Below are 11,860 nucleotides of genomic sequence, written 5' to 3'. Positions count from 1 at the left end.
TTTTAGGTGTACTTACGATGTTTTTCTTATAACGGAACTCTAAAGATGCTGGTCTGATCTCATATTATTCTAAATATTGGAATTATTATAAAGATCGATCAAAATCTCCAGACACAGCCTCCGTTGAACTTTTCCAGAGGGGGTCATTGGAAGTTGCTTAGTGAAGAACACTCCTCCTCTAAGTTGTTTGTAGTTACCCAAACTACTATTTATCACTTTGTGCACTTCCTCAGCGTTGACCTTCTCCTCGCTATTCCGAACTATCAACGCAGCTGGTAGATCATTTCCCGGAACCGGTATTCCAGCAACGCAACAATTCACCACTCCAGGAATCGTCTGGATGACTCCTTCTAGCTCACTTGGAGAAATTTGGTAGTTACCGTACTTGATGATGTCCTTCTTGCGATCGACCACGTATAACAGTCCGTCCTCGTCGAACCGTCCAATATCTCCGGTGTGCATCCAACCTTCTTCGTCCAGTATTTCGGCTGTAGCTGCAGCGTTTCCGTAGTAGCCCGAGAATTTGAACTCGGGTTTCAACAGAATCTCTCCTTCCCGGTCAATATCCAAAGCGCTGCCATCGCTATCGACGATCTTGGCTTGTACCATAGACCTCAGGTATCCGGTGGAGCCTGCTTTGTAGGTATGTGCGTCGCTGAATGTGGCAACTCCAGCAACTTCCGACATACCGTAGCCCACCATACAGGTGGATTGCGGTATCAACTTGTCCAATGCGTACTTGAGTTCTGCGGATACGGCTGATCCTCCACAGAACAACAGCCGCATGCTGGAGAAGTCAGTCGCTGGGGCACGCGGATGCTTCAATAGCTGCAGGGCGGTAGCCGGCGGGAAGAATGCCATAGTGACTCGAAATTTTTCGATTATTTCCAACGCAAGTGCCGGATTGAAGACTTCTTTGGTGATGACCCGTGTTGCTCCGGCAGCAGTTCCTGCCAACAGGAAGAACAGTCCTGACAACCAGTAGAGGGAGCTGAAGCAGAGCATTACATCCGACGAGTAGTTCTCGGTCATGCTGATGACGTTTGCTATGATGCTGCCGTTGGATAGACAGACGCCCTTGGGTCGACCGGTCGTACCGGATGAACAAACGATTACGGCCAGTCGGGATCCAGCGTCCTCAAAGTACTCCGGCCTGTGAAGTGGATCAGGTTAGTCGATCAGTACGATACCTTTTGAGAACACAGATATGAACTTACACAAACACATCCTCCTTCCCTGTCGCAACTAGTAGCTCGTTGGCATGCCTATAACCTTCTACACCGGTGTCCCCGAAGATGAACACATCATCCGTCTGGAGCTTGGTCATCTTCACAGCGGCCGCCATTTCCGGCCAAGTATCCTGATCGCAGAAGATGACCTGTGGTCGCACCGTGTTGAGCATGTGACTCAGGTCATCCCGCTGGAAGGAAGCGTCCAGCAGGTTTACAGGAATCCCCAATGCAAAGCAGGCAAACAGCACCGGGGCCACGGTTTCCTCGTTCCGCACGGCCATGGTGAAGATGTTCCCCTTGCCGTATCCCATCCGCGCAAGGTTCTGTGCCGCACGGATCGTTCGAAGGCGCATTTCGCCGCAGGTCACTCGAACACCGGTGTCGGCACTGATTTGTGCTATCTGCTGTGGGTTGTGGTTCAGGGTGGCAATCATCAGGGCTCCCAGTGTTTGGTTCGGATTGTATATGGGTTGCATATTGGTGCCCCGCCATATCTTGGTGGTTGAGTCGTAGAATGTGAAGATATCACGTGGTGAGCGCATGATGGCGGAAGGGTTCGAGCTGTTTGAAACCAATTTCCAAATTAATTTCTTAGTATGTATATGCGGTCTCTTTTTTAGTATTTCTGTATATCTTATTTTTGTTTGCTAACTTATTTGTGTTAATTAAGCTGTCTGTATTCACTTATTTTTATTTCTTTGATGATAATTTAGTATTTTCTTCATATAACGTTTTCACACTCACCTTTTTTTATAATCCAGATCTTCTTTTTTCGCTTAGACGAACCAGCAGGCCAACCACCAAAGTGCGTAGTCACCTCTCCGGTGCGCAAGCTGTTACTGCAGTATGAGGTACTGATGCTGGGATCACACCGGCACTGTCATCTGGAACATCTGGTCGTTGGTTTAAATGCGTGTTCTCCATCGTAATTGGTAGGTACTGATAAGCTAAAACAAGTTTATCTTGTCCCATCGCGGTGGATAATACTAGTCTAGAAACGGTTGCAATGATGACTAGCATGTGTGATGATAAAGCAAAACCTGTATTTAACCCTCTTCGTCCCACAGGCGACTTTGGGGTTCCACGGGTTTTCACAGCTTTGTGCGGTCGATACTGTCGGATCCAGAATGTATTGGGTTAAGGGGTTGGGTTGTCGTTTTTTCGGGCCCGTATGAAGTTGATTATCAATATGAACTTCTCTATCTATGATCACATATCAGTCCCATTCCCATATCTGCAGGCTTCCCTATTCATATGGGAAAGCTATGTGATCATAGGCGGTATCTTTTCCTGGTCAGGCTAGATAGCTGTGTAGTATCTGTATCGGTTAATTCGACTGACTAAGAATAGCACTACGAACCACCTGTTCCAGTGATTCGTACTTTCGAAAGGAGAATTTCTATTTAGGAATCCTAGTGAATCCGGTGTTTGCTACTTTCAGTAAAAATGAAATGGCAAACTCGCGTGTCATGCTTTGAGCCAGTGGCGTAGCCCCGGGTTAGCCCCCCGCTATTTTCAAACTACGACTCCAATTTGGCCTCATTAGTCATTGCTGTTTGCAAAATATGAGTGTCCAATAAAATTAAGTTATCATTCATCGTCGAAAACCCCTCCCAGAGCAAATTTTTGGCTACGCCACTGCCTCGAGCCTGTGTTCTTGCTAACAACGCAATCGTCGCTTCACTCATCTCTGAACTAACTACCAGAGAAGAATGTGTTATTACAATTTATGTATCCATTGGACATCTCGAAATACTCGAAATACGCCTAATGTTCGGTTTATATACCGCATGATGAACCATCTCCTACGGATGCTTTCAAGCAAGCCATTGCATAGTGCACTTCAAAAGGCATTCCACTTATTGTTGGCAGTGATACTAAAGCTCAGCATATCATCTAGGGAAGCTCAGACATTAACTTGAGAGGATTTAGTTTGATGGAGTATACTGGAACGATAAATCGTGATTCGCTACTTAGATTGTTACTTGGGCAGTCATCACATCCGTGATGTTCATCTAGCCAACATGACTTTTCATGTGAACCACTATTTATTTTACGATGTCGAGAAAACATTCACTCAAAAGCAATTTTGTTAGGGTGTTCACTTAGATATCGAGGGTGCCTTTAACAACGTGTCTTTCGATGTTATACTGGAAGCCGCACGAAGTCATCGTACATCTCCTCCAGTGATTTCAAATTGGATTAAACAAATCCTTAAAAACCGATTCTCTTCTCGACATTGCGTCATGCGGCGATTCGGAAATTGAGTGTTTGTGGATGCCCCCAAGAGGGAGTATTGTCACCGCTTTCGTGGAATATCGTAGCCCCTTAATGCTAGAACTAGGTATCTCGTTTTTGGAAGTGCGGACAAAAATGGCGGGATATGCTAATCCTGGTATAAAACAAACACTTTGTTGGTCATGAAAGATGAATCATTATGTGTTTTCGTAGGTCTAATGGGTAAACTTGTTTATTATTGTGTATGTTCAGATGTAAACAAAACTCTCGAAATTTCGCAAAACCAGTTATGTACCTAGTTCTAGCATCAAGGGGGCGATATGCTATTGAGGCAACACAATAAAAACGGTTGTACCTTTTAATTCCGCCCTATTTAGATAAATTTTTGACGAAAATAGAACAGCTGAGTACAATACAGCTATAATGCATTGTTCACCTTTTGCACCCGGTTTTGACAGTTGGTGTACTGAGCCTCAGTAAAATCGATTACCGAAGTTATCGAAATAGTTCTGCTGTTATAATTTTCGTCAAAAAAGTGCTGAACAGGCAATCCAGGATTGAGTGTGTATATTTACCGATAACTCGTTTTATTGAATTCTTACTGTTTCGATGACTTCGGCAAAGTTGCGTATTTTATTGATACATACAATTTTGAAGAACTTAACAAGTGCATGCTTTGGTTGAACATCACATTATATTATTTTCCCATTTTCACACTCAAAATGCCCACGATCGTATTTTTCGCGATTTATTTCAACCACTGTGCAAGCCTAGGAGCTATTAATTAGCTATCATACACATATTACGTAACGCTATAGGGGGAAGGAAGGGGGGTTAGTCTAGCATAGCGTCACGATTTTTTGGGTTTTCATACAAAAAGCGTTACAAACGGGGAGGTATGGGGTCTTAAATTGTCGCTTTTAGCGTTACTTAATTTGTGTACCATTAAGAGTGTGAAAATGGCCAAAAACATTGTTGTGCAGCAGAGAAATTCAGAAACGAATAGTGGCAAGACATCGAGCCTACTTTAGACTTCGCAGAAAACTACGATCGAACAAAGTTCGTAACTACCCGATATTTCGAATTTTATTTTTTTTTAAATCGAAGCAGTTGAATAGAAAGGGTTAATAGAATAACAATGAGTTGAAAATAAAAACGCTTAATATCGCCAGGCAGAAAAAAGATCGCACCTTGTCGTTCTGATTTCAAGTACTCACAAAAGCGTTTCTCACCGGAGATAACATTGTCGGATATCATATCGCAGTTACTGCTGATCTCTGAACGCGATGTCGTTTTCTTTTCGATTGCGTTCTGAGATTTCATTATCTCTCCTTCATTAGTATTTGGATGATTTTTTCTTTGTTGCATGTAATTTGAGCACGTTTGCACAAATCGATACAGTCAGCTTGATGACAATGATCACCATAACCATTTCAAATTTGAAAATGTGAACCACGTGGATGGCAAATGTAAAAACTTTAAGCTTGACTGTGCATTAAGGTGGCCCACACTTATATGAAAAACAAAAATTTCGAAAAATGCCAAGTCTTACCTCCTGAATCAGTTGTTTTGGACTCCCAGAAGCTACGTTCAAAATTTGAGCGAAATCGGTTGAGCCTAAGGGGGCGCTCAAAACGCTTGAAGTTTGTATGGGAAAACTTGGCCAAATGTATGCAGAAATTTTAAGTTTTCGAATTTTGCCGCTAGGTGGCGCTGTAAGCGTTCAATAATCAAACCCTTTGGTATTATTGTAGATGACTATATGCCAAACAACATTGTCGAAGACCGCAAAGTAATCCAACGTCTGTGAAAAAAGTTATACCCTAGGTAAAATGAAGATAAACTTTTTTGTTAATTTTCTAATATATGTAAAGGAATAATATCAATAATGAAATCTCAATACTTTGCCTCATTTTGCCTACGGTATAACTTTCTTTACAGCCGTCGGATCACATCGCGGTCTTCGATAAAGTTGTTTGGCATATAGTCACCTACAATAATACCAAAGGGTTTGATTATTGAACGCTTATAGCGCCACCTAGCGGCAAAATTCGAAAACCTAAAATTTCTGCATACATTTGGCAAAGTTTTCCCATACAAACTTCAAGCGTTTTGAGCGCCCCCTAAGGTTCAACCGATTTCGCTCAAATTTTGAACGTAGCTTCTGGGAGTCCAAAACAACTGATTTAGGAGGTAAGACTTGGCATTTTTAGACATTTTTGTTTTTCATATAAGTGTGGGCCACCCTACTGTGCATGCACCATGGTCCTCTGTCCACTGGTTGTGGGATTGGTGTCTGACCTTCCAAGAAAGCCGAGAAACAATTGCAACGGAAAGTCAGCAAGAGAGTCATACTAACCGAGTCCAATGGCAACCACCACAGCGAAGAAATAAATAGAACTTGCGTTTGGTAATAGTGGAAATGCTGATCTCTCAATTTAATACTCGCCGATCTACCGAAGGACCGCGAGTTCGGCATCATAGTGCTACAGGAGGTGTGTTGGACGAGAACCACCATCTGCAGAACTGCGTTAACAACGGTGTCCGGCCATTTGGCCGAACGCCGTTTGGCCGAATGCCATCTGGCCGAAAGGGTCATTTGGCCGAATCGTGATCAAAAGAAATTAAAAGAAGTTTTTGACATTCTAACTGTCAATATAATCATCAGAAATATTTCCTTCTTTTAATAATAGGCTATTCTTTCTAGTTTTGACCAGTGTTGCGAATACTCACTTGCAAGAGTGATATTCACTTACTTATATCTCAGTCCAGAAGCATGCTATCAAAAAATTATGTTTGAAGGGCTTTTAGATTGTAGTTTAATCTTAAAGTTTGCCAAATAAAGTAAAGGTCGCAGACGCATACCATAGTTATGAGAGAGCTGTGAGATCTGTAATTTATACTCACCTTGTACTCACAGCTTTCTCGCGGTTTTGGTATGCGTCTGCGGCTTTCACTTTATTTGGCAAACTTTTAGATTAAACTACAATCCAAAAGCCCTTCGAACATTATTTTTAATAGCATGCTTCTGGACTGAGATAGAAGCAAGTGAGTATAACTTTTTGCAAGTGAGTATTCTCAACACTGGTTTTGACATTCAGAGATTAGTTGGCGTTGAAACTGCTTAAATTCAGGTTTTTTTCTTCTTTGACTCATAGGCTGTTCTTTCAACTTATACTGAGGCTGGGAACAGTGGTATGGTCACTTGAGTACATCATTAATGTTTCGGCCAAACGGCATTCGGCCAAATGGCATTCGGCCTAATGGCGTTCGGCCAAATGACCAGGAACCGTTAACAACGCAAGGTGGGATACAGCTTTCATCGTGATGGGCGAAATGCAGAAGCGCGTGATCGGTTGGTATCACGTACGGTGGAAAGAATATCCAGTAGCTTTTTTGGTTTTAATTCGGGTACTGAGTATATGTGCAAAATTTGAGCACGATCGGTTGCGTCTACACTTTGCGCATTGCAATTGAAATTTATATAGGATTTCGTATGGAAAAACATCCTTTTTTGCATTTTTGACATAAGTTGAAAAAGTTTGTCTGAAACTTTTCAATCGATAATGTAAAATAATAGCCTTGGATGTTCTGAAAAACTTTGTCGAAGACCACAAAGCGGTCCGATGCTTGTAAAAAAAGTTGTATTCAACAAACCGCATGCATGCGTTTAAGTTTTTACACGAAAAGGAATAAAAATAGCAACAAAAACATACTTTTTCGGCAAGCAATGCCAACGCTATAACTTTTTTAATAAGCCTCAGATCACTTCGTGGTCTTCGACAAAGTTTTTCAGGACACCTTAGGCTATGTTTTACAGTATCGATTACATGGTTTTAGAGAAATTTGAGCTTCTCATGAGAGAAATGCAAAAAAGTATGTTTTCCGATGTAAAATCCCATACAAAATACAAACGCTATGCGCAAAACGTAGATATAAGGCAGCATACAGTTATTACGTAACGGTAAAATCAACATTTTTTGACCCCCACTCCCCCTCCGTAACGCGTTTTGTATGAAAACCCGAAAAAATTGTATGGGCCGTAACGCTTGGTCATACTCCCCCCTCCCCCTTGAGTGTTACGTAATTTGTGGACGGCGCCTAATCGATCATGTCCAAATTTTGCTCAATTATTTGGGTTCTGAAATGGGACCTAAAAAACTTTGATCTGACGGAATACCATCAAATTTTCCACTTTTCCATACAACGGATGGCCCACTCCAATATCTAGGTTGAGGAGCAAGGACCGATTGTTCAACATCAGCACTCCGGAAGCATTCTACGCGTAGCTCAAATGCGAGCAAACAGCTGCTCAAGCCACGACGTCCAGATCATCATAGGATACCTAAACGATCAGGCAGGCTAGGAAAAGGAATTCAAATCAACGACTGAAACAATCAGCGCCTACCAACTGACGTACGAAAAAGGACTACTACTCATCTATTTCGCTGCTACTAAGAACATGGCCAATGACCATTTGTAGCACATTTTGTAACACAGCCTCCCATATCGTTACACCTGAAGATCACCACAGTAGGCGGATTGAGTTTTCCAAATTTTATCTCACGAAACCTATTGCAAGCCTATCCATATACGGGAGAACAAAAAATGTTTACAAAGTTCTTACAGTTTTTTATGCACGGGAAATTTGAACACAAATCACTACCGCAGAGGCGTTTGGATTGGTCAATTCGCAAATCGACCACGTTTTGATTGAGGGACGGTATTTCTTCGACATTATTGACGTCATCAATAATGTACAGTACTGGTGACGGCCACGGTGCCATCTAGAGCGACTGAAGCAACCCTAAGCAACCGAATGTTGCCCAGAATCTCGAGACAGCGTTGCCGGACAACGGCGAGCTGGATGTGGCCCCTCAAGAGGACTGCTGGAGTACAGTAAGAACAGCCATGCGCGAGTAAATGGAACTTCATGTGCCGTTCTCAAGAAACACGGAAATTTCACCAGAAACGCAACGTATTCCGCAGCGGCTTCGCGTGCCACGAGCCGGAATGTGTAAGTAGGTAGGTCTAAGGACGGTAGCAGCGGCGTCATGGTCGCGATTTTTTCCGCAGTCAAGTTCGCAGATTGTGAACAATCCTCGGTACCCAATCACGTAATTTGTCTATTGTCTTTAACTGTCTGATCGGTGCAACACACTAAATGTAATCCACACAAGAAGTAATTTACACTGAAAAAAAATACACGGTAATGATTGTTATTGGGTACCGGACTGTACACACAAAATTTAATGGTTTTCTTTGGTACATCGAGGTCTTGAAATTAGTCTATGACGGTAGCCTCTTGATGTATGGACGTGAAGTGACTGAAAAGTTGAAGCGGAACTTCGATGTACACCATAGTGCTGCAGAGGACACAAATGATCCAACTTTCTAAGGGAAGTAAAGGATGACATTCATCAGATCAAAACAACCAAGCAGCTGGCATGGATGGTACCGCAGATGAGTTCAAAAAAGTTGGCGGAATCTGGGTAACCGAACAGCTACCGAAAGAGTGGTATAGGAAGGGGTAAACTGCCCCATTCATAATTTATTTTGAAGGTCATCTACAAAATTCTACCGTGCTACTCCAACGCATACCAAGTCCCAACGCATCATCTGTCCATCGTCTTCAAGGTGATAGTATAAACCACACAGCTGCACAGAACTAAAGACAATTATGGGCCGGAACAGCTTTCCTATGAAGCTGACCAGACTGACCAAGCAACGATCAAACTCTTCGGGGCTAAACTTGACGAGGGGATCTCATACCAAGCATTCTCTCCAAATTCGCTTTGGAAGGTGTAATACGACGAACCAGGCTCAAGAGCCGGCGAGTGATTTTCTCAAAATCCAATCAATTTGTGTACTTTACGGACGACTTGGACATTATCGCCAGAATATTTGGAATGATGTCAGAGCTGTACACATGCTTTAAATGCGCAGCAGCAATAGTCAGAATGGTGGTGAAAGTGTCAAAAAAAAAAATGCTGACATGCGGAACCGAGTCCGACAGGATTCGTCTAGCAAGTATTTAGGCTTATTCTGCGCGGCGTGTAAGGTGAGACAGATGGTTTCGTCTCACGTGACGTGAGACGACTAATGTAAATCAAATGGGGCGAGTCGACTTTTGTCACCCCATTCGACTCGTCTCACTTCACACGCCGCGCAGAATAAGCCTGATTATCACGATAATCGCCTTCTATCGATTTAACACTCATGTGAGGGAGGTTAGGGTTCATTAACGTAACGCAACGCAAATATTGTCAATTTTAGTTTCGTATATTCCCGTACTTTTTTCAATAAACTATTCAGATTTATTGCTCTTCATACTCAAAATAAAATCCCGCACCTTTCGACGTAGCACTTTTCCCGACGGTGTTAACGGAAGCTCCTTGGCAAAGTACACACCTCCTCTAAGGTGTTTGTAATCTGGCAGCTGTTGATTAACCTTTCTTACAGTTTCCGTTGCATCAACCACCTCTGCACAATCGGATTTCCTAACCACCAGCGCAGTTGCCAAGTCATTCGGCTCTCCCGGAATCCCAACAACGCACACTGCCGCCACTCCTTCGATTCGCTGAATCACGCTCTCAATCTCCGTCGGTGAAATGGGGAAATTGTTATATTTGAACATCTCCTTCTTGCGGTCCACTACGTACAGATAGCCATCATCGTCGAACCGTCCAATATCGCCCGAATGGAGCCAACCGTCACCGTCCAGCATATCCCCGCGAGCTTGATCATTCCCGTAATAACCTAGAAACGTGAACTCCGCTCTGACAACGATCTCTCCTTCTTGGCCGTTCTCCAGAGGATTTCCATCGTCATCGATGATTTTAAACTCGGTTCCGGCTCGAGGGAATCCAACCGATCCGTCCCGATACAGATCTCGTTTACTCAACGATACCGAGTAGGCAATCTCCGAGAATCCGTAGGCAACTTCCATGGATCTTCCGGGGATCAACTTTTCAAACGATCGCTTCAGCGATGTGGGAACGGCACTTCCACCGCAGAACACGTAACGGATGCTGGAGAAGTGCGATGGTTTTGATAGACCACTGTGTATTATGCCGTACGCTTGGGAAGGCGTTATACAGAGAGCCGAGACTTTGAAGTTCTTGATTATGTCCAAGGCCAGTTCCGGTCGATACGTCTGACGGGTGATGATTCGTGTGGCTCCCAAGATCGTTCCGCACAGAAGGATGATCAAGCCGGAAAGCCAATACAGGGAACTGAAGGCGAAGGCTCGATCGCTGGGGTGGCACTCGAAGAAGTTGGCTACGTGAGCGATGCAGATCGAATGGGAAAGGCAGACGGCTTTGGGGCGACCGGTTGTGCCGGAGGAGCATATAAGTATGGCCAGGTGTTTGGCGGGGTCCGCGATCGCGGTTGGACTGTGATGAGGAGACTTTCATTAGTGTCTTATTGGAGTTATTTATAATCACAATCAATACTCACACGAAGTATTCTTCTTGACCGGTTGCTACCATAAGGCGATCCACCTGATCGAACCCATCAGCCGTACTTCCCATGAGGATGATCAGCGGCGATATTGCAGACATTTCGCATGCAGCGATCGTTTCGTCCAAGGACTCCGTCTCACAGAAGATCACTTTTGGTTGAACCATCTGGAACATGTGGCTCAAATCGTCTCGTTGGAAAGAAGGATCCAACGTATTTACCGGAATCCCGAGAGCGAAACAAGCAAACAACACCGGTGCCGTGTGTTCCCCATTGCGAGCGATCATTGTGAAGAGTTCTTGCGAATGATCGCCGAACCCCATCCGAGCGAGGTTCTGAGCGATTCGGATCGTTCGGAGACGAAGTTCACCGCCGGTAAGCTCCACACCGCTATCGGCACTGATCTGCATCACTTTCCCGGCATTGCGTTCCAGAATTTGCAGAATCAGATCACCCAGACTCTGGTCGGGGTTGAAAATCGGTCTTCTTGGTAGACCACTCCAAACCTTCGCCGCCGGATCGTAGAAAGTGAAGACGTTCCTTGTAGAATGCATCATGAGCGACTGGCGAATCACTCAGTGCGTTCTGCTTTGTGATTGACTGATTGATAGTGTACATGACGATGCTGTTTGTTCGTTATCTGTTCTAGTAAGAAATGTTGTAATAACATGCCACAGATAGTTTACTGGCATCGTCAGAGCGACTGAAAATATACTACAATAGATTCGTTCTTATCTCGATGAAAGAAACCAACCATAAATCACGAAAGCTTTGTGGTAGGAAAAAGATATTTTGAACTATCATTGCTTCATGTGCACTAACAAAGAATGGTCGATGTGGATGTGATACAAAATTTTTAACGTAATTTATGGATAGCCTCATTTCCATCTACAACTACCTACAAACAAATAAGTATGTAGAATGAT

General features: G+C 43.6%; 2 protein-coding genes across 2 annotated transcripts; both read right to left on the bottom strand.

Annotated features, from left to right (window-relative positions):
• Positions 1-2,134, bottom strand: LOC109406984 (uncharacterized). The gene is made up of 3 exons (XM_029855604.2): positions 1,977-2,134; positions 1,218-1,793; positions 1-1,153 (listed from the first exon to the last, which is right to left on the bottom strand). Exons 2-3 carry the CDS (start codon positions 1,772-1,774, stop codon positions 70-72), a joined length of 1,641 nt encoding a protein of 546 aa, XP_029711464.1. The 5' UTR covers positions 1,775-1,793; positions 1,977-2,134; the 3' UTR covers positions 1-69.
• Positions 2,135-9,731: 7,597 nt separating this feature from the next.
• Positions 9,732-11,537, bottom strand: LOC109397914 (probable 4-coumarate--CoA ligase 1). The gene is made up of 2 exons (XM_019670254.3): positions 10,932-11,537; positions 9,732-10,867 (listed from the first exon to the last, which is right to left on the bottom strand). Exons 1-2 carry the CDS (start codon positions 11,489-11,491, stop codon positions 9,778-9,780), a joined length of 1,650 nt encoding a protein of 549 aa, XP_019525799.2. The 5' UTR covers positions 11,492-11,537; the 3' UTR covers positions 9,732-9,777.
• Between the last annotated feature and the right edge of the window lie 323 nt (positions 11,538-11,860).

Source organism: Aedes albopictus, chromosome 1 (genome assembly GCF_035046485.1).
Source record: "Aedes albopictus strain Foshan chromosome 1, AalbF5, whole genome shotgun sequence".
NCBI lineage: Eukaryota > Metazoa > Arthropoda > Insecta > Diptera > Culicidae > Aedes > Aedes albopictus.
The sequence above is the reverse complement of the archived record's forward strand: the minus strand, read 5'-3'. Positions and strand labels throughout refer to the sequence as shown.